The sequence below is a fragment of the Theobroma cacao genome, chromosome 9 (genome assembly GCF_053813885.1).
Source record: "Theobroma cacao isolate CCN51 chromosome 9, ASM5381388v1, whole genome shotgun sequence".
NCBI lineage: Eukaryota > Viridiplantae > Streptophyta > Magnoliopsida > Malvales > Malvaceae > Theobroma > Theobroma cacao.
Window position 1 is genome coordinate 49,881,243 of NC_142647.1, and position 21,772 is coordinate 49,903,014.

Here is a 21,772-nt window from a genome sequence, read left to right on the forward strand (position 1 = left end):
CGTTAGGGTCAAGAAATCACGAGCCTACTAGCACAAAAAGGTTCGATAAGTTGCCCGAAACGTGCAGGAAAAAAAGGGGGTGGAAGACAGCAAAGTCGTGGTTTCCATCAGTGAACTGGAGGTTTATCGTGTGAGTCATAAAGGGCACTCTGTCTGGTTGGATTCACATGGGACCCCTGACCCCCTGCTCGGTGACCCTACTCTTTGGCTTTGCCCCTCCCCAGTTATGTGAAGCAGAAAAAGACAGAAAAAGAGGAAGTGGAAATGTAAAAGGAGATAATGAGTGATTAAACTAAAAAGGGTGAGAAAAGAAAGATCTCTCTTAGGCATTGGGATCCCTTAAAACGCATCACATGAATCAAGACAAACCCATTCCTCCCTTCCTCAGCTGCCGTCGCCTTCACGTGTCCTTCACTTCAACCTTTTTCTCTCCCATGGGCACGACTCTCATTTGCTCCTTGGATTATGGGATTCTCCTTTGACTTGACTAATCTAAATTATATGAAGATTATCACAACATTAAGTTACAAAGCAGAGAGAGAGAGAGAGAGAGCTGTTCTTGCTGACTAACACAAGCAAATGTTTAAGGGCGAAATTCCCATAATTTAATCCCCCAACAAACAACTTGACTTTCACGTAAACGTTTTCCTAATGTATAGAAGATTCCATTAATTTTCTTATTGTTCTTGTTCAGACATTTAATGACCATATAACCCCACTTCCATAGCTGCAAAAAGCCTGTCCCATCTCCATCTCCATCACATTCACATCTCTTCATCTTTAGCTATTCCAAAAATTCAACCTTGCGACAGTTGCAGTCATCTATCCAGGGAAAAGAAAATGTCTGTTTCGCTTGACTCTCCAGAACAGACCACCACAAACCCATTTTCTCATCTCCTCAACAGCATTTCCTCCTATGATGGCAATGTCATGCTAGCTGCTGTCATATCTTTGCTTCTTGTCATCCTCTTCGTCCTGCTTCTCCACGTCTACGCCAAATGGTTCTTGGCTCAAGCTCGCCAAAGAAGTCGATCTTCCTCCATGTCTGTGTCTCACGTCTTCCGCCCTGATCGATTCCACCGTTTCCATGCATTCACGTTCGACACTACCTTCCGGAGCTCCCCATTAAAGGGCCTCGATTCCTCTGTCATTTCATCCATTCCATTGTTTGTTTACACAATGGAAGAGTACAAGCACAATTTAGAGTGTGTTATCTGTTTGAGCCCATTCGAGGACGATGATGTTGGGAGGAATTTACCCAAGTGCGGCCATTGTTTTCATGTGGAGTGCATCGATATGTGGCTGCAGTCTCACTCAAATTGCCCCATTTGCAGAGCTCCTGTGTTGAGTAATGATAAGGTTGCGGATTCTGAAGTAAGTTCTTTGGAGAGTGTGGGAGTTTTATTGAACCGTGAGGTGGGAGTGATTGATGGAAACCTTAGATTGGACAATCTGACTGAATTATCAGATTCAAACAATCGTCCAACTGCTGCTGCAGATGATGATATTCTATCAGCATCGTCTTCTTCCTTGACGCTGTCATCTTCCCTTGGTTGCTCTTTGAAGAGAATGCTGAGCAGGAACAGATCAGAGCGCAAGGTTTTTCCCTCATCCAACGCCAGTGAGATGGAAGTTTGAGTAAAGACAAAAGAGTCTGCTTTGCCTGTTAATGTTCATAAACTCTCCACCACTTTGTAGAAACTTTGTATAGATTTCTTGGGAAACTTGTTATCATCTTCCTCCGAGTCTCTCATTGGACCAGAGGATTAAAACCTATCGTTTTTAGTTACATTCATTGATTACAAGCTTTTCATTAGGCGTTAATCATTTGCTGCTGCAATCATAAGTTTTGACTTATCAATTCCTTGGTCATGATGATCCAAATACAGAGCAGCCCATGACCTCCGTCACGCTACTCACTGCTCACTTCACATGACTATCTGACTCGGTAAATTTACCAAGAAAAACAGTTTAGTAAAATTGTTTCTTTTCTTTATATACAGACAGTAAATCTTCACTGTAATTTAATGATTTTATACTGGTTAAAAGAACTTTTAAAACATTAAAAAAGGTTTGAGATGAACCATGAACATGTGAACATTAATTTGGACTGAACAAAGGCTGCTTTTGGTAACAAATTAGTAATTCATGACCAAGATGTGGGGCTCAAAAGACTATGACTGTCTGAATGCAATTGTGGCAGAGTTGAAGACAAAAGTTCTTTGTACACACCCTTGATTTCTGGTCAATGATGTTGCCCCATATCAATCAATCATGTGATCTGAGTGAGAGACGGGGGTCAAACAACTGCAACTGGTATTTACGAGAAAGCCTTTGCTTGGATCAGGTTCAGCCCCCCATTGAATTCACCTCCTTGTCCTCTGCTGCTATCTCGATTTTAGAGATTGCTGGAAAGTTGAAAAAATAATGAACGTACCATGAAAAAAGAGTCATCTTCTCTCGCCTTTGGCAAACATGTCATAAAAGATTTACAAGCTGATAAAAAGTCCTAGATGACGTGCCTGCAGAATCCTGCAATGCTGTAAAAGATTTTAGTGCCGGCTAATAATGCAGCCAATGGAGTCAATTATTTGGTACTTTTTGGCATTTGGCATCTGCCTCAGAAAGTCTAACTTGGTGTAGCAGCGAGAAGACCACAGTTTTATTTTTTTATTATTACAGTGCCCACGGTTAAATTTTTTTTGTTTTTTGGTCAGAATAGGGGAAGTACCTTAGCCTTGGAACAAAAAAGTTTTAATGATTTTAAATCTGGTGGGCAATCTGGCCCAACATTACATGTGTAAGGAAAGAAGCAGGGTTTCTGTTATTATGCAAAACAAAACCAAACCCCATATAGTCATTGTAATGATTTGGGTCAAAGTATCATTAATTCAACAATTTTCCAAGTTTAAATCATGTAATTTTCAAAAACTTAAGCTCAAAAGTTCCTAACAACGATTCACATTCACATCAGGACAAGAATTTCCTGGACTGAACACATGCTTCACTACTTGGATTTGCAGTGGGTTAACGAGGCAGCTTCAATACCAGAAAGTGCAGTTGGTGAGGATATGAACAGCCATCTCATCTATGAGTTAAACTTTCTTTACAAAAAGAGAGAACTCAGATGCTGAAGATTCATCAAGACCTTTCTAAATATGCAAGTCTTTAGCAGATATTGAAGATGATATAATGCAGCAAAACTTCCACGGACTGCAGCAGAATAAAAAAACGTAAAAGCCAATTTCACTTATAATCAAACGGGGGTAAACCTTGTAGATCCTTCTGAGTTTGGTAGACATGAAAGCTGAAGAAGATGGTAATTGAATTCTGAACTACTGTTGGAAGTCACTTCCCAATAATGTTATTTTAATTTACTAGACTAAAAAAATAGAGTAAGGGACCATTCATCTTTGACAGGATAGTCTCTTGAAATACACCGTGGCACACAGCCAATTAAAATCAGTTGGTTGATGAAAATTAGTTACAGGAAATTATTGACATATAGTCTTTGTTTTTCATTTTTCCTCCAGAGAAATAAATTCGGGGACATGTTTTTGACAGATGGTACACTTCAATTAACAAATTAATCAGAGGAAATTTTAGAAGTATGCATGGGAAAAGGTGTATATATATTACAGTTGCTGAAAGGATTCTGAAAAAAACCAACCAGCTGATCTCTAGCTGGCTTTCACGCATGGTCTGATGAATTACATGTGATTATATATCGAGTTCAAGGAGTGGTGGGACTCAAAGAAGCTCTACAAAGAGGGCAGCTTGACTGAGAACTAAGCCACTTGTCAACACACTCAGAATGGTATGCATGGTTACATTCTGGCAAAACCTTTAGCTTCTCTTCATCTTCAAAAAGGCCTAGACAGATAGAGCATTCAGATTCTTCGATAAAACCATTTTTGCCTTTACTGTTTGCGACCACAGAGCGATGCCAAACGATTGGCAAACTATTGATAAAATCAGGGTCAAGCCCGGGGGAGGGAGCTGGGGTTGCATTCTCTGCAGCAGCAGTTGAGGGGCGGCGTTGGCTACAAATCCAATGAGCATAGAGGAACAAGGTGGCGATGAAAATAACTAGGGAGAAAAAGATCAGTAAGAGGAAAAGGCCTCGGCTGTATGAGTGGTAGCTGGTGTGGTTCAACACAGTTAAATCCCATTCAAAGACTTTGAAGCCTCCTGGTGAGGCCATAACGTGGGGAAGAGAAGCCTTGGTGGGATTCGATCTCCTTGGTGGGCTGAAAACCGTGGAATTTAAGGTGTTGGGATGGGCGGTTTTGGGGGGTTAAGATTGACTTACAAAATGGCCCATGCTGTAGTTAATCACAGCAGGCGGCTTGACATCATGGTTGGTTGCTGTCCGCATTTGTTATATTACCATTTCTGCTTGTACCCAACTGCCATCAAACAATTATGTGATAATGTATGTATCTCCATAGAACAGTTCGGGGTTAGGAGACTCAAATTTAGCTTGGATTCAGTTGACTTTGTATTGTCACACTCCCTTGAGTTATTGCCAACAGTTTGGAATCAGATAACGCTCAAATTTTTAAATCTCAAAATGGAAAGAGAAAGCATGTTGGTCAGCCTTCCTGTTTATACTTGTATTACAGTTCGTGATCAGTTTGCTTCTGGAATCTTGATACCAGACACCCTCTCTCTTAAATTCTCCAAAATTCACAAACAGAGAAGAAAACTGGTTCTTCCAAGGAGGAACAGTACTGTTGGAGGATCCAAAAGAATGGCCTTAGCACTACTGCTAATTGAGCTAATTGATAAGGATTATGTAGCTAGGCTTTTTCTTCTTTTCTTGGTCAATTATGATAATTTAATTTGCAAGTAATTCTGCCTTCAAGTGCCCTGCTCTGTATTCATGCCAAACATCTTTTGCTTCTCTTTGCTACATTCTGCTTGCTGTTGGTAAAAATTCAATAAAATAGACATGTTTAACTTTTCTGAATTCATGGCAATTAAGAAAGGCTTTCTATTTTTCACTTTTATCTCTATGACCTACTTCTCATTCTCTCTTGTTGAAAGTGACTCTTGCAACATAATTCTTTGGATTAATTATTATTTTTATTTTTATTTTTATTCTTTGACAGATTGAAATACATCTTGAATCACATTGAGAGTCATAAAGCACATTTCATAATTGACGGATTAACGAAAATGGAAAATTTTCTGTCATTCTGTAATATTTTATTTTTCGGGGTATTTCTTATTTTTGTTCCTTTAAACCATGGCTTGCAGAACTTATGCTCCTTTTCTCTTTAAATTCTAATAAAATTTTCTCACTTTTCAAAAAAAAAAAAAAAATCTTCTGTCTATTTTGGTAGAAACTCTCCAGATATGGGCGGTTTGAGCATTAATTAATACTTAATACTTCCCAATCTGGCATCAAAGGCTTAATGAATGTGATTATTGCTTCATCCCTGTCCCTCTTCTTCTGAAAATAGGGAAAAGAAATGATTCCCTGGCACTAGAGGCTGATAGGACCAAAACTCTAACCAAGTCAGCTATGGGGGCAAGTCATTGAAGCCAGCTAAACTTTACTCAAGTATCCCGAGTTAAAGAACTGATTGTGAAGATTTGGAGACGCCTGCTAAAGGTATTTAGCCACTATCTTAATAGAATTATAAAAAATTAATCTAAGAAGCTATAAAGTGAAAAAGTGGATTAGACGACTTTCCCCCACATACCACTTCTGATTTATTATTGTATTTAATGAATCCATTGACTTTATACACATTTGCAAAATGCGTTATGATTAAGCACAGTATGCAAAGGTCTTCACATGTCCCAAAGCACTCTCCAAACACAAGAGTCTCTTGAGTTAGAGATTTTAACAATGACTTCTCTTTTACTTGTCTATCAGGTTCAGCACTCTTAGTGTCCTTCCTGACTTTCAATCAAGCAGCAAAACTATGTCAATTATAAGACATGGATATCCATTAATCCAATTCCATGCATTTTGTCATATGTTGATATGGAAATGGAATTTTGTATTGTTTTTCAAGATATACACATACAAAATTTCAAGCCCAGAGTGCCAGGATAGACATGGAGGTAGAGCCAAGAGCTAGGGCGACGAACGAAGCCTTCTTCAACCACGTCTGTGAATTCATCAATTTGTTGTGGAAGAAGTCGACGGCGATGAGATCAACCAAAGCCATGTAAATGAGAATGCCCGACGACAGAGAGCCCAGCAGACCTTCCATTATCAGGGCATTTGGGCTGCTGTCGTCGTATCCCGTCAATGAGAACACTATCATTCCCAACAATATTCCCATTGGGGTCGTCACTGAAAACATGAAGCACATGTATGCCACTGTTCCCACGCTGAAACCTGCCTGGAATCATTTCACAATCGTCCGCGCATCAGAAAACCAATACATTCACAGATAAAAATAGAAACATTAGGAAATACCCTTATGTTTCGTTAACAGGACATTCGTTTAATAGGGTCAGAAATCTTCTGTTTTCATTTGATTTCCTGTTTGTTTGATGTCTTGTTTTATAATTTTGGGTCAAAACTTTCGGCTTGTTAGACTAATGAATGATTCTGATACTTTCCTTACAATGTCGTCGAAACTTCTCGTTAGACTGTTGCGTGATAGTTTAACTCAAAATATTGTGAAGGGGCAGGAATCTGCTAGTCTCAGTCCTACATTTATAATTTAGTTGAACAGTAAAAGAATTTTTCTTGAAAAATTTGTAAAATTCTAATCGGATATGTCTTCTTAAGAGAATGATTGTCAATAATCAAGATAGCAATCTTTGAACAACCTCATCATAACCTGGAAAAGCAGCAATTGTTTACCTGAGCAATGCAGCCGCCAAGGCCCATGCCTTCGAAGACCTGGTGAAAGGCGAGCGCAGCAACCAGTGGTCTGATCGTACACTGATTTTGCGACATCCCCATCGTCATTCCGATGATTACCGAATGGAAAATGATCCCAATCTCCAAAACCTGAGAAACCAGCTTCTGCTTCAGCTTCACTAATTCCTCGTTCGACAAATTCCCAACTTTCTTTCCCACTGTTCCGTCCTGTGTCCCGACCGGTAAATAATCCCCACTCGGCTTATGACTGTGCTCCACGTGGGAGCTTGCGGTTAAGTCCACGAAAAGAGCCAGCAGAGCCCCGACCAACGTCACCAGCCCGGCGAACGGGAAGTCTTTCCACGGATGACGAGACGCAACGTGGCAGTCGTACAGGGCGCCGAAGGCGTCGGGGAGGACGTGGACTAAGGAGGTCGAAAGGATGACTCCAGCGGCGAAGCACTTGATTATCAGAATCGCCTTATCGTAAACGGGCTTGCCTTGGAAGTAACGAGCCAGGATGACAGGGGAAGATATTCCCAACACACTGGTTAAGAAAATCACTGAAAGTGAGATGAGCTTGAGGTGAGTCGCTGCTGCGCTGTCCCTGCAGCCGAGTGTTCGAGCCGTGTCGCTCACGCACGACGCCATAACTACCTTCCCACCTCAAGGAAAGAAGACAGAGCAGACGCAGAGAGAGAGAGAGAGACAGGTGGGGGTTAAGATTGTGTGTGGTGCGGAGTGCGCTAAAGAAAAATGTCGACGACTTAATTAAGGGGGTGGGGTTGATGGGGTCGAAGTGATGTACATTTCTTCCTTGTTGCTTGTCGTGTGTGTAGTAATGGTAGTTTTTAGTCAGTCTTTTCCGTCAGCTGGAGTCTTCTTATTTGCCGATTGGTGGAAGGAAAGGAAAGGAAAGGGAAATTTGGGTGTTTGATGAGTGTGAATTGCATATGTGATTTTGTGGAGAAAGTGGGGTTGGAAAGCAGTCACTGCTGTCCAGAGAGGAGCTAGTCTTCCTCCCTTTTTGCATTGCCTGGACTCATAATAGTTGTTTGATTGAGATAATAATCACCCATGAATCACCATGTCCTGGCTTTTCTTTTTCATTTTCAATTGATTTATGTGTATAATTAAGGCAAGCCCAAGACCATAATGTCAGTAGGATAGAAAAGAACATAAAGTAGACCTTCAAGTCATAATATTTGGGGCTAATTATAGGACAATATGGGCCTTCATGTATCTCAGTCTTTTCTTCTACTTGCAAACTTAGATCCTTCGGATATTTCAATGGGCTGGCTGGACCTCAAATCCTGCTCACCGAACCATTTGGACTTAACCTTTGGGCTGACAATCATAAGAGCAAAGTTGCTAATTTGGGTCCTAATTCGATCTTTGTGAAGAGTATTTTAAATGTAAAATTTTGAATGTATCAAGTCTATGTTAGAGATTGTACCATGAAAAGAAAATTAGGTCCAAACAAAAACTGAAAATATCCTAGATTGTTGTTTCTTCTTCCATATTAAGATATACCCTTTTTTATATAAAAAAAAATTATCTTTTGTGTGTGTGAATTATTGAGACTTGAGCCGAAATTTGGGTTGAGAAAAGGATGAGTCGTTTATCATTGGCTACAGCACACATGCAATGCAATGCAAATATGCAAATCTTCACTAGATCATTATTATTCAATGTTCAGTCCACTTTGTCGTCTTAAAGTGTGGGAGCTGTCCAAGCGGAGATGTAGGCCTTTTGCATGCTGGTCATCAAACAGAGCCATATGGATTGTTGTGCGGAGATATAGGCTTTTTCCATGATGATAATGCAATGCAAGAGACCCATTCGGACGTAGAATTTTATCTCTACAAATGCAATGTTTCATCAAAATGATTTTGGGTCTTTTCCCGTTCCTTATGAACTTTTATGGGTCTCGATTTGATGCCCTGTGGCCCAATGATAAGGGTACATGATAAGAAGCAGATGGCCCAAACAGTGAAAGCCACTAAATTTCCGAAAGGAACCTTGTCGTGTCTTTCCTAATATGCTCGTTATGAAATCTTATACAAGATAGATAAGGAAAAAGCATTAGATTTATAAACAGAAGTGTTGTACAACTCAACAGAGGGTAATGGTTCCACCACAAAGTGGTAATGGAGCCAATTTGGACTTGACTTCGACGTTATGCCAAGCACTCCAACGTGTGAAGTAGGTAAAGTGATATGTTCGTAACAGACATCGTAGATTTAAATGAGAGAAAATATTATAAAATTTCATATCGAATAAGTAAAAAAGAGATTTTGAGCTTATAAACATGGATGCATAATGCAACAAGTTAATTTTTTGAGAAAAAAGTAATGATCTTGTAACATTAATGTTTATTTGATCGTAACAAAAATACCATAAATTCAAATAAGAGAAAATATAACAAAATCTCATGTCGGATAAGTAAAGATGAACTTATAAACGTGAATATTGCACACCACAAATAGATTAGTCTTTTGAGGAAAAAGTAATAATCTTGCAACATTAGTACTTATCAATTTTGAATCGATTGAGTTTGCAATATATCATTTATGCGTTGCTTATTAAAATTAAGAAGGAAGAGCATAATAGAAGATGCTCTAACTGTAGGAAGTTAATGTAGATGTTTCTTATTTAATTAGCCTTTCCCTTTTACTAATTAACCAGGCTATCAGACACCTTCAACTTCAAGAAGATTTTGAAGCTTTTACATTCCTCCGTTAGCTTCAAGAAGTTTTGGTACGAAAAGAAACAGTACAAAGGCACAGAAAGAAAACCAAAAGCAAGCAGAAACACACAAACTATCCCTACAGGGCAATGACCCACTAAGAACCAAACAAAGATCTGGAGGATACAAGTCTGGCCCAGATAGTGACAAATCTCAAGTACTGGGTCACCTCCATGATCATCTTTAGAAGGAGATCATTCACAAAAGCCCAAAGCTTGTTCCAATCAGAACTTCGTATAAAGTCCAAATAGATCTGGGCCCCTGACCAACATAAAGAAAGACCTGGGCCAACCCCTATCATTTTCCCCTATGTGGCAAGCAGGAACCCCAAGGGGATGATGATGTGCATACGCAAATTCCAAAGCAAACTTTCCTCTGCTAATAATTGCACGATTTTTTCCTTTAAACAAGCAGGGATTTATTCATGCACGAGCCAATTTGGTGAACCAAATGATGAGACAAATAGAGGAAACATCGGGAAAAAGAGATGAGAAGAAAAAAGTGCCCTAATCTCTTTCATTTCACTGTTTTGTTTTTTTTTTTTTTTTGAGAGCTTTTACCTGATCATCGATCATGCATGGCACTAGTGCAACGACATTATCATTCAAAACAATCTGTGCTCTTCTCACTTTCCTGTTGGGAAACTTTAATAATAATGTTTCCTTCCTTCCTCAACGTCATCTAAACTTCGACATGATCATCAGAAACTTCTGAAATGATAGAATTATGACAGTGATCATACCAATTTTATAGTTTCTTTAGCAAGCTTCTATCTAAGCTTACACTGGACCTTGTCCAACGAGAAATTCATCTACAATGTCGATTTTCTACCATCAGTAGGACCATATAGAGATTTACCCTTTTAAGTATGTACCCCTTGGCCCCTTGGTAAAACAATCACAACCTTGATTTTGCAAGGTCATAAGCCATTGGAAGTTATTATATATACATATAGTTCGTCTGATATTCAGGTCAGGTGCTAACGTGAATGAAAGCCCTTGGAGGCCTTAAGTTCAACGTTGAACATCAGCAGATGAGGCTAATACCTAGAAAAATAATTTATAGTGCAGCCAGTCTAATCCAATGTTTGAATATGCCTTGGAAAAGTTGCACACCGAGCATTTTTGTCAAAGGTTGCTAGAGGGGAAAATGGCAATACTAGAAGCTCAGCATCACCCATTTCCAATTGATTTTCAATCTCTGTGACTATTAGTCCATTGTGGTCCAACATCAAATTCATCAACTCTAATAATCTTGGTCACTATCTCGAGGGAGATTTTTGAAAATTAAGTGTCAAACGAGGAAATGTTTTCTAGTCACACATTTTTTTGTGTGTGCAATGTAATCAAGTGTGTACTCTCGCACCAGAGAAGAAAATTGGTGTACTATCTTGGAAAAAGATCAACCCAATCAACATATTTTTATGTTGAATTACAATATTTATTTATTTTTTCAATTATATTTAGAGAAAATAACTTAAATTTCGAGTTGAGTATGAATAAAGACACTACAAATATGATGTAGTTTTTAGCCACTGAAACCCTGCCGAATATCATGCTTCATAATCAAATTTGTGATCAGTCACAAATTTATATTCCTGGGGAAAGAAGGAAATCATGAACTTTATTCTTTAATTTGTAGAGGTAAATATGAAGCAAGCTTTACTAATTGAAAATGGAGTACTTATGTTTATTGCATGGACGTCCTTTTGAAAGGTCAGCCAATGGTTTAGGCGTCTCATGTTTTGGCAGACTGTGTTAATCACCGATTATACCAAGTCTTTAAGGGCAAACATGGGGTTTGATTTTGAAGGACCGGAAAGGAATCAACAATGGCCAACGACGAGAGGGCTTAATTCCAGATTTGGTAGGAGGGAATAGATGCCTATAACTCATGCTGCTTTATCTAAACATGGTTTCATCGACTTGACAAGTGACCTAAAACCCTAATCAAACTTTGTTTCCTTCTGCATAAACTAGGGTTACTGGAAATGGAGGGTTCCGTATTCAAGATGGTGATGAGATTGACACCTTCCCAACTCGAAAAATGCTTCAGTACATAGCAAAGAGAGAAATGCGCCGAAATGTTAACAGTAGGAAATGCTTTGCTAAAAACATCGAGGGCCAAATTTTCGTAGAGAGAGGCCAGCTCTGATATGTAGTTTTTATAGATTTTTTTTTTCATGATAATGGGAAATCCCCTCTTCAATCTTTAACAATGGCACGTTAGGGAGGGGAACAGTATGAGACGCGACAAAGGGGAAGGAGGGGGTCCAGATAAAATATTTACCGAAGGGGAAAGGGACAAAGATTGGACCACGCAGAGGCTGCTTGATTAGTCGGAATCATGAGGTGCAAAAAATGAGTTTAAGCAAGGACACCGAGGGTGGCACCTAATTAAGGAAATCTCTTTAGATTTTGTGTCACCGATGTGAAAGGAACAAGAGAAAAGCCCCCACCAGGAGAGATGGATGGACTTGTCAAAGAATACATGAGGTGGGGTTTAGCTCATCAGGCCAGACGAAAGGGAGAGGGCGGGGTCAGGATTTCTTTTGTTCATACCTCTCTCGGGTCTACAAAAAGGGCCCTTGTTGGCGGGGTTTTTGTCAATTCATGGAGGCTGTTCTTCTCTTCGTTTTTCAAGCCCTTTATGCACCACAAATCTTCTGGACAGGACAGTAATTTCCAATGTGGGATGTGAAGTCTCAATGTGTCGCTACCTCCAACTTCTGTAACAATAACCTTGCAGTCCTTAGACTTTGAAGCCATGTTATGCACAAATCGGCACAGCGTCCGCACCAGCTTTCCAGACAATGGACCTTCACGATACACTCCATATAGGAAGTAGAACCCGAATGGATGGAAAAAATCAGGTATGGCAGGCAATTTAAAGCACGGCAGAAGTTTCTCGATCAACCTTGAGCTCTTTGTGTACATCAAACAAGATAAGGGTGCATTCCCTAACCTCAACTTGAAAAGCTCCCCACTGTTCCATACGCTAAGCATTGCCCAACTACTTGGAAATACTCCCCCATTTGGCCCTGAGTAACCCCACGATTCACCCTTCGGATAAGCCACCCAAGTCCCCAAGCTCAGCTTGTTTCTCAGTATATTGCCGATGTCATTCGGGAAGAACTCTGTTGAAGACATGAATTTATGGTAGAGGGATTTAGCTTCTTCAACCCTGAGCTTTGCTAATTCAACGTTTGATGATATCCGGGACATCCGATGGCTAACAGGATTCACGAGAATAGCTAGCGTCCGGAACTTAACGTAACTGAGCTTGTCTACGAAGAGCTTGAACGACGCCTCATTATCTTTCTCTGTGGCCATGTATGCGTAATCTACATCACTCGCAATGAACCATTCTTCCAATTTGATCACCAAGCTCGAGCCAATCCCTCGTCTCCGATAAAGGGGTGCAACCCTTAAGCCCAAGATATAGCCCACCCTGGCTAGATCGTTGGGTGGTTTATGAACTGTTACAAGCTTTATAGAGCCCTGGATGACACCAACCAACTGACTGTCCAGCTCGGCTACCTAATATTAAAAAAACCAAATCAAAAATGGAACTTCTCGATAAGACATCAGTATGATTAATAATGGTCCGATGATACATATTAAAAAAAGAAAAACCTTAGTTTGTAGAATAACTAGAGAGAAAGAGAGAAAGGAAATAGTGGTACCAGCATCTTGTAAATCGGACTGTTTCTGATTCTGCAGATGGGGTCACCCAAAGTGTCTGTGAAGAGGAACACTTTCTCAGCTGGCCCTACCTCACATCTTCTCTCGAGATCTTCCACTCGAGCTCTATCGTTTTGGGCGTCATAGCTTCGTATAATAAGCTCCCCATATCCCATTCTAATACAATTTCCTCTCAATAATCTCCCACCATATACACCAAAGAGTAGTGTTTCATATATATAGAGAGATCAGAAAAAGATAACTCAAGATGAGAGAGAGAGAGAGAGAGAGAGAGAGAGAGAGAGAAACCAAAGAAAGGACCAGGAAGAGAGAGTATATTATTGCTTGAATTTGATATAGCTATAGCCCGTACTCCCACTTGCTGACTTTGGCTTCGAAAGTTTCATGCTGGTCATGATTTTATACGGAAGGGCGGGAGGGGGAGGGGATGGGGGTAGGGTGGTGGTGGTGGTGGGGGAGAATTGTGGAATGTTCTCTATCATCAACATCAGCCCTAGGCCTTCAAAACAATAATACTAGACAAAAGGTGATTAATAATAGTTAGGAGATGTGCTTTTTGTCATTTGTCTTTTGCCATTGTTAACTTAATTAGGCCAATCCACGTTAGGATAACCTCAGCCTCACGCCTTTGTGCACGCCTAAGCCTCCCCCCTGCACCTTCTTGTTGGCCAACTACGATTCATTTCATCACCCAAATTAAGCACTCCAGCTTAGTTTCTCTCCTTAAATCTCCATAGATACACATAATTTCCTCCCAAAATACACACACACACACACTCCCACCTAACCAATCTAATGGATATAGAAACCGTACGGTCTGCAAGAAATGAAACAAAATATCTTGGAATCTAATCATATAGTTTTAGGATAGTTAATCAAGTAGCATCACATTAATTAATTAACTTATGGTGGAAGATGAGGTTCACCTAAAGGAGTCATCTAGATTTCGTGGGGTGTGCGTGGGGAGGGGGTACGTGTTGGCCTTGGAGTGCATGGCTTGTAGAAGCCATCAAAAAGATATAATTAATAATATCCAAAGGTGGGGAGATTAAACTAAAAGGGGTTTTGGCATTTGTGATTTGAGAGGGAGAAGTCGTTTTCTCTTCACAGCAAACGGCACTATTTGCATCGTGTGTTCATGATTTCCCTTTTCTTTTGTTTTTAGGGGGGGGGGAGGGAGCGTGGGCTTGGACCAACACTTGAGATAAAGACACTTGAGATTCGAAAGTGAAAGCGAAAACCCCACTAAAAACTATGCTTGGCTTTCTACTAATCTAGAAATAATTATACACGGGATTGGATATATAATAATGCAGGGGCGACGTGCCTTGAGCGCGTATGTTTTAACCCAAACATTCTTTCAAGTATATGCTGTCGCCACCCCCCTCAAAGATCATTGGCATTAGGTGATTGTTGTGTTTGTTTAGTGAAATCAACAACTTTTGTAGATTTATACTGAAACAGAATTGTTCAGGGTTTTAACTTTCGTATGTTCAAGACAAAACAACAGTTTCATTGTTTCTTGTAATAACATATTTCAGATAATTTACCTTTCAACTATAAATTCAAATGACAAATAACAATTTCATTATTTATTGTAAGAATATGATTCAGATGATTTATTTTTTAAATATAAATTCAGAGAAACAAATTCTTTAATAGACGAGTTAATTAAAATTGAAATTTTACATGGTTTGTTGTAAACAGTTTCACACCAGAAACTCTCTTTCTTATTTCATTTAAGACTCTAAATGACAAACCGAAACTTGACTTGCTAATCACTGATCTCTTTACTATCTCTCAAAAGAAGAAGAAGATCAATCATCCTTTTATGTCAAGTTAATTCCTCCTGCTGAAGACTCCATCAAACAGCACTAGCAAGTCATGTAAAAAAAAAAAACCAGAAAACTCCTAATGGCATGGGGCTTCATGCCATTTTTCACTAGGCTTAGTACCCTATACGCCATGTGATATTTTTGGCGACCCTAGCTCTCTTCCTATCCCCTTCTTCCCCTTTTACTTTTTCATATAAATGTTATCTAACCATATAACCATATAAAGTCTATCATCCAGATGTATTAGGCAACTACTGGTCTAAAAGGATCTGTATTGAGTTAAAGGTTAAAAACTTACCATCTCTGCCAAGCCTCTTCCATTGCTAGGACTCTCCATTCTAGGTAGGGTGGCAGACTTTGAATAAAATAGTTAGCCTGATTGGAATCTCTTAAAACTAGTTTCAATCATTGATTGTTAAAAAAATTAAATCAAAGCACCAAAATTTTATTCATCGGAATGAAACTTCTTTTTCTTTTTTTTTGAGGTATCTTATAATGTGATTGTTCATATAAAAAATATAAAAGACAATTTAGAAATATATTTACGCACTTGCTTGGGGATTTTGTTAAAATCTTGATAATAATCATATGTGATTAGTGCACCAAAACACACATCAAACAGAAACCCCAATAACACATCCACATTCACACTTTGATCAAATATTTATTTCAGAAAACCCAAACTGTCACTACCATCCTCTTTAATTCTTTCTTTAATTGAGCTAATCATGTGCACTCCCAACGACTTTTCTTCCTCTTTTTCTTCATTAATCATAATAATCATCAAACCCCCCTCCCCCAAATGCAAAAGTGTACACGTGTGAAAAAGGTCACTCAAAAACACCCAGTAAAATCACAAAGGAAGGGGCTCCTCCCTCCTCCTTCCCCCCCTCCACCCACTACCCACCCAAATGGGCAGTGAGATCTTAGCCTAAAAGAAAGAAAGAGAAAGCAAAAAAGAATTAATGGGTCCTTTCAACTCATGATTTAACCCTCCACAAAAGAAGTGAACAGATTGTCTTTGTGTTTTTCTTTGCATGAATTATGTTGTCTGCATGCTTTTCTTTGATGGGTACTTTGGAGGAGCATTTGGGATGGGGTCCAGTCCATCAAAAAGAGTGGGGTCTTTATGTTTTTGGAAAGGGTATTTGCTTCTTTGGAAGTTTCTCATTGGCTCGGAGGGGGCTGCAACTGCTTACTTCCATTTGTTCTTCTTCCAGCTTGGGATTGGATCAAACTTATTTGTCAACTAAACCTTAATTAGTGCTCTTGCTTTTTCTTTTTAAACTCAATCCTTCAAGTCAGAGAAACATACATCAAGTATCTGTTCTCTGTAAGCTTTTCGTTCTTAGGATGTTCATAAAAGATTTCTTCCTTAATCATAATCGATAATTCTAGTCCAGTCTTTATTAGCCAAGTGTCCTGGAATATGATAGATAACCTAAGGGCCTGCAGTCTAATTTAGGTATTGTAGAATGTGTCCTAAATCCTAATCTAGTGCAGCAAAGAGAGTTTAGAAATCACATGTAACTTTTACTAAACTAGCCAACCAAGATGCCAGAGCATGAATCCATGGAAAAGGAAGTAAAGAAGAAAATATCAGGCTTTAGTAGTATACCAGGCAGGATACCATAATACATACACATTATCTTAATCTTTGATGGATTGGTGGAAAGAATGAATGGTGCTAAGAGACATCATTTCTTCGGCAACAAAACAATAGACAAAATGGATACGCAACCACATGGTTATCATATTCAGATAGCATAAAATTAGAGTGGAAGAGATCAGATCATCTAGATGTTCTTTTTCCAATTTGCCAAACAATCTTATCATGGGAAACATCACATTCACTAGCAGTAAGGCATCTTCTCCCTCTCCCAGGATTTTGGTTTATTTCCTAAAAGAAAAACAGCAAGTGAAATGACAACTAAATATTATCCATTGTATTTTTCTACTCCTTTTTGCTAGGCTATTATCCATTAGACTTTTTAACTTTAGCGATAAACAGCATGTGAAATGACAGAAGTTACTAAAGAAAGGAAGAATACACCGAAGAACAATGATTGTAAGATTGTCATCTTTTAATGAATTAAAGTATGAAATGGAATGGAATGTTATCCATGAAAAGACCTACAACTTTGATACTGGTGTGAGTCATCTAAGCTCAAAAGAAATTAATTTAATGAAAGCAACAGTAGTGTAAAACAAACAACTAGTCTCCAACCAACATACTCCAGGAATGATCTGATGATTTCTCAACAAAATCCTCAAATATCTAAGATATCCAATTCATCAGTCCCGAAAAGTATATTGATATCTCATAATGCAAGCCTCATTCAAAACTGCAATAACATGGATATTTATATATAACTAAACCCTAAACATTAATTACAGTTGTTGGATGTCCAAGAGTGCACCTTGTAATAGTTTTTTGACAACTTCCAGGAGAAGAAAATAAGGAACTAATGTACAGTATCCAAATACTATCAGCAACAGTTGGAAGACTGACTTTGATCTATGTCAAGCCCCACTCTGTGCAGAGAAATGAGGTGCTCGGCCAAGTGGTATTATGAGATCCTTCATAACCTCATACTCCTCCATACTTATCTGGGCACCATCCAGCACCTAACCAACCAACAGAGACAGTATTGAACATCACAAAAGATGAAAATTTTACCAACAATTTTGGGGAATCAAATCTAAAAGCTGTTTCTAGTTGGGGAAAAGAAAATACAATTGAATCCATATATCATCAGCCTCAAAATTTTTAATATGCTTAAAAAAGTATGGAATCAGTGATCTCATGCAACAACAGCAGTTTGTTAAAGCTATTGAACTAATGCATCAAAAGACAAGCAATCGGAGAGTCCATGGCTCCTATGAGAAGAAGCAAAATCAATTAGATATCATTTTCTAGCAAGATATAAAGTCAAAAAGAGTGTTTCTCAAATACTTCTAGTTGATAGATTCACAAGCAGACCAGACAAGCTGAAGATGCTAATCAGCCTTAAAACAGATTACCACAGCTCAAAAAGCTTGCAAATCAAAAGAAGAATCCATTATTTGAAGTTTAATGGTAACTGGAAGTATTTTGCTTTTCAAGTGTCAAACACTTAAGCAGTCATCAGAAATATCATGTTATCAAGCGTTAGCTGATACACAAGGGTGAACTTTTCAAGAATTCCACTTACAGTTGTACATTGAATAATATCGATTAGCTATATTTACAATCTCAGAGCCTCACCTTGTGAAGGAGCATCCTCCCATTAGTCATATGTGGAGTGAGGGCAGGTATTCTACATACAGAAAGAGCATCAATAAACAGAAGAACAATTACTTGCCACTGTTTCATTCTGAATGCTGGAAGTGCTTCCATAAAAGAAATTGTATCTACTAGGTGCCCCTGTATAAAAGAACGTTTAGAGTACATTCAGAAGCAGCTCAACTCAAGATTATGGGAAGTGCAAGGAATCTTTTGGTAAAAAGAGCTTTCACCAATAAGCAGAAGTAGTAAGTTATGCTTAGAAATATGGTCTTATAAATACAATAAAACTCCTAAATAAAACATTTCAATGTCCTCAAGGCCCTAATTAGACTTATCATGAATTTTCTCAATATGATTAACCATTTCACAATTATGGATTCAGAACCAGTACCATTCCTTGCTCCAAAGTGGATATTGGTATTGGCAGTCTGAGATCAGTAACAATAGCAGGTAAAGCACGAGAAATACAGCTAGCAAGAGTTTCTTTAATTTCAGAAGAACGACCATCTCGTAAGGCAATCTTCCGTGGATACTCCCTCCCATTAATTGATAGGTATTCTTCATGGAAACTTTCATCTCTCCCATATATATAAGCCAAAGAAGATGATGTTATCCATTCAAAAAGTGCATTCCACATTGTTGCAAAAGTTGATAGCTGAAGGACATAAAAAAATGTAGGAGAAGTAATCAACATCTAAAGAAACTGCAGTAATAATACGGCAATATTGTTAACCCTTTCAAATATTGAGAAATAATATGGCAATGTTGTTAGGTCTATGATGCTTACAGTCAAACTGAAACCCTCTGGAGGAGCATCAAACCATGAGTCCTCTGGGTTAAACATATCAGAATGTGGAATCCCAGGTTTTTTCGGCCACTTTACAGGGGCTGTTTCTGGTTCAAGCATATCACCATCCTCCATAGGCTCCTCCTTGTCCACCTCGCATAGAGATGGCAATATGATAAGCCCATTTTCATAAACTGTACACATATTTTGTGACAAAATAGAGTTATGGACAAACTCAGAAATTCTGAATACACCATTAAAAGGATGAATCCACATACAATTCACTGAATGCACGCAGAAACCTACCAGCATCAGTGACATCAGAATCTCCAGATGCCACAGCTTCTGCTGCCTTGCTCAATGCCATAGCACAAGCTTCTGCTGATACAAATCGTAACATATTATCATCACCACCATCTTCTGCACTGCCACATATTTCAGAATCTCCTTTCATAGTTTCCATTTCTTTAACTTCACAAAGATTGCCATTCCCAGCATTGTCAGCTTTCTTCTTATCGGCCCAAGTAACAAAGCGATTAAGTTTCTTGGCTCCGGCAGATTTAAGGGAGGATTTAAGCACTGTTTCACTTGATGTCACTGCCTTGTCAGCATGGGTTTCCTTCTCTGCTTCAGCACTACTTGTATCCAAACCACTCTGGTAGACATTTTTAGTTGAAGGCAATTCTACAATGCTAGAATCCTTTTCCCTCAAAGCAGAGGATGATCCTGATATCACACATTTGTCCTCAGAGTCTTTACAAATTCCTTTTTCTTCCACTTCTTTCAAATTTGAATCAAAACAGCTCTGTTTTGACCCTGAGGGCATCTTCGAAATGGTATATTCATCATTCATGATTATTTCACTAGTAAAGTCCATCTCATTAATAACAAAATCTTCTTTCTTACTACTCAGCTTCGTTCTGTCACCCTGTTTAAAACTACCTGGTTTCTTCGAAATGGTATATTCATCATTCATAATTATAGTACCAGCAAAGTCCAACTCATTATTAACAAAATATTCTTCTTTCTTACTACCCAGCTTGGAACTACTAGAATCAAACACTGCAATAAAAAAAGTTTAACCATTGTTAAACTAAATAAAATTAATTATTTTCTATAAATAATGACTTGAATAATTGGAAAAACAAAAATTCTCACCTTTGTTTTTGTTATTTTTAGGAGGTGTAGGCTTAGAAATCAATTCTCTTTGTGGAACATAGCCTTCAATAGCATTGGAAGGACCCGCCAACGAAACATCCTCAGCTTTTACTTCCTCATTCTCTTTAATCCTCAAATTCGAAAACCCTAAATCCCCATTCTTCCCCAAATCATTATCGTCCAAATCCAAGTCCCCAAACAAACTCAAAATGTCATTCAGTTTCGCATGATTCAAAACCGAACACCTCTCTTCTTGTAAACTCCCAGCAAAAGCTCGGCTATTAATTAGGCAATTGGTGGAGCAAAACATGTAAGTTTCTTGCAAATCGTAAACTTTGTGTTCTTTTAAAGAGATTCGGTAGCGGCCTTTTCGACGGGGTTCGGAAGGTAAGGGGTTGGCGCACAGAGGGTAACCGCAGGTGTTGGAAATGGTCCTTTCGGTCACGACATGCTCGTAGTCGCTTCGAGAAATCAAGGAACCGGAGGCCAGTAGCTGTTTCTCGTCACGAATTCCGTCGAGGAGGTGGAGTTGAATCTTGTGTACGGCTTCCGATACGGAGATTGATTGTTCCTTAGCCATTGATGACGAACTTTTCTTCGAGAGCCTTTCCCTGCTATGTTGTTGGAGAGAGGGCGGTTTTAGAGTTGCAGTCGGTATTCGGTTGAACTTCGCAAAAGCGAGGGTAGGAAATAATTGGTTTCGGTAAGGGTTTTTTTGACATTTCGTAGTCGGTAAGCCCATCTATATTTTGGGCCGGATATAATCCGACTCAAGCCCACATATGGAAAAAGAAATTAAGGGGAAAGAAAAAAAGCCCACCATGCTCCAAAGCTCAAACCATGTGATTTTTCTTTTTCTTTTTTTGTTAATTAATAATTTGAAATAAAAGAAAATTGTTTGATTTGAGGTATGAAATTAGAAAATTGTCACTAATTTCATTTTTTAAATGTCTTGGTTATTATTTATTATCCTAATGAATATTGTCCGGAAGCACGATAAATTCTAAATTTAAATTCAAAATTATTTATGTATATATATATATATGTATAAATATTAGAATAATATTTTAAACAATTACTTACATTATTTATTCTAATATTAGTTATTATCCTACTGAATACGAAAGATTTTTTTTTCCGTTTAGGTCAAAATGATATTGTTCGGAAGCATCGAAAGATTCTATATTTAAATTAAAAAATACTCATGTTGTTATACCTTTAAATATTAAAATAATAATTCTATTTTAAATAATTACCTCAATTATTATTATTATATATGTCCATGTCATAAGGAATTAACACTCTTACACAACCCTACAATTATATGATAAACCAAATCCAACAAATATCATCCTTAATCAAAATAAAATATAAGAGTAGTTGAATTATTTGATTACAATAAATATTTTAATATAAGAAAAAGTTGCTTGAGTTACAAA

At 38.4% G+C, this 21,772-nt stretch overlaps 4 protein-coding genes and 1 pseudogene across 5 annotated transcripts; 1 reads left to right on the forward strand and 4 right to left on the reverse strand.

Moving 5' to 3' along the window:
• The first annotated feature begins 671 nt into the window (after positions 1-671).
• ATL63 (TOXICOS EN LEVADURA 63) lies at positions 672-1,824 on the forward strand. Its single transcript, XM_007016859.3, has one exon. It carries the CDS (start codon positions 841-843, stop codon positions 1,636-1,638), a length of 798 nt encoding a protein of 265 aa, XP_007016921.1. The 5' UTR covers positions 672-840; the 3' UTR covers positions 1,639-1,824.
• A 1,909-nt stretch (positions 1,825-3,733) lies between these two features.
• On the reverse strand, positions 3,734-4,204 carry LOC18590984 (RING-H2 finger protein ATL66 pseudogene; annotated as a pseudogene).
• A 1,556-nt stretch (positions 4,205-5,760) lies between these two features.
• Positions 5,761-7,866, reverse strand: ZIP6 (ZIP metal ion transporter family). The gene is made up of 2 exons (XM_018128473.2): positions 6,833-7,866; positions 5,761-6,362 (listed from the first exon to the last, which is right to left on the reverse strand). The coding sequence occupies exons 1-2, from the start codon at positions 7,481-7,483 to the stop codon at positions 6,048-6,050; spliced, it is 966 nt and encodes a 321-aa protein (XP_017983962.1). The 5' UTR covers positions 7,484-7,866; the 3' UTR covers positions 5,761-6,047.
• A 4,101-nt stretch (positions 7,867-11,967) lies between these two features.
• LOC18590987 (Acyl-CoA N-acyltransferases (NAT) superfamily protein) lies at positions 11,968-13,698 on the reverse strand. The gene is made up of 2 exons (XM_007016863.3): positions 13,267-13,698; positions 11,968-13,120 (listed from the first exon to the last, which is right to left on the reverse strand). Exons 1-2 carry the CDS (start codon positions 13,438-13,440, stop codon positions 12,137-12,139), a joined length of 1,158 nt encoding a protein of 385 aa, XP_007016925.1. The 5' UTR covers positions 13,441-13,698; the 3' UTR covers positions 11,968-12,136.
• Positions 13,699-16,727: 3,029 nt separating this feature from the next.
• Positions 16,728-21,001, reverse strand: LOC18590988 (RNA polymerase II subunit B1 CTD phosphatase RPAP2-like protein). Of its 2 annotated transcripts, XR_016028566.1 has the most exons (7): positions 20,334-21,001; positions 19,482-20,237; positions 19,176-19,369; positions 18,780-19,043; positions 18,368-18,526; positions 17,541-17,748; positions 16,728-17,020 (listed from the first exon to the last, which is right to left on the reverse strand). XR_016028566.1 is itself a non-coding variant. In XM_018128304.2 (6 exons), exons 1-6 carry the CDS (start codon positions 20,911-20,913, stop codon positions 17,644-17,646), a joined length of 2,058 nt encoding a protein of 685 aa, XP_017983793.2. In that variant the 5' UTR covers positions 20,914-21,001; the 3' UTR covers positions 17,375-17,643. The 2 variants fall into 2 exon arrangements, 1 of the variants encoding a protein (XP_017983793.2); XM_018128304.2 differs by lacking the exon at positions 16,728-17,020 and having other exon boundaries at positions 17,375-17,748.
• Positions 21,002-21,772: the final 771 nt, after the last annotated feature.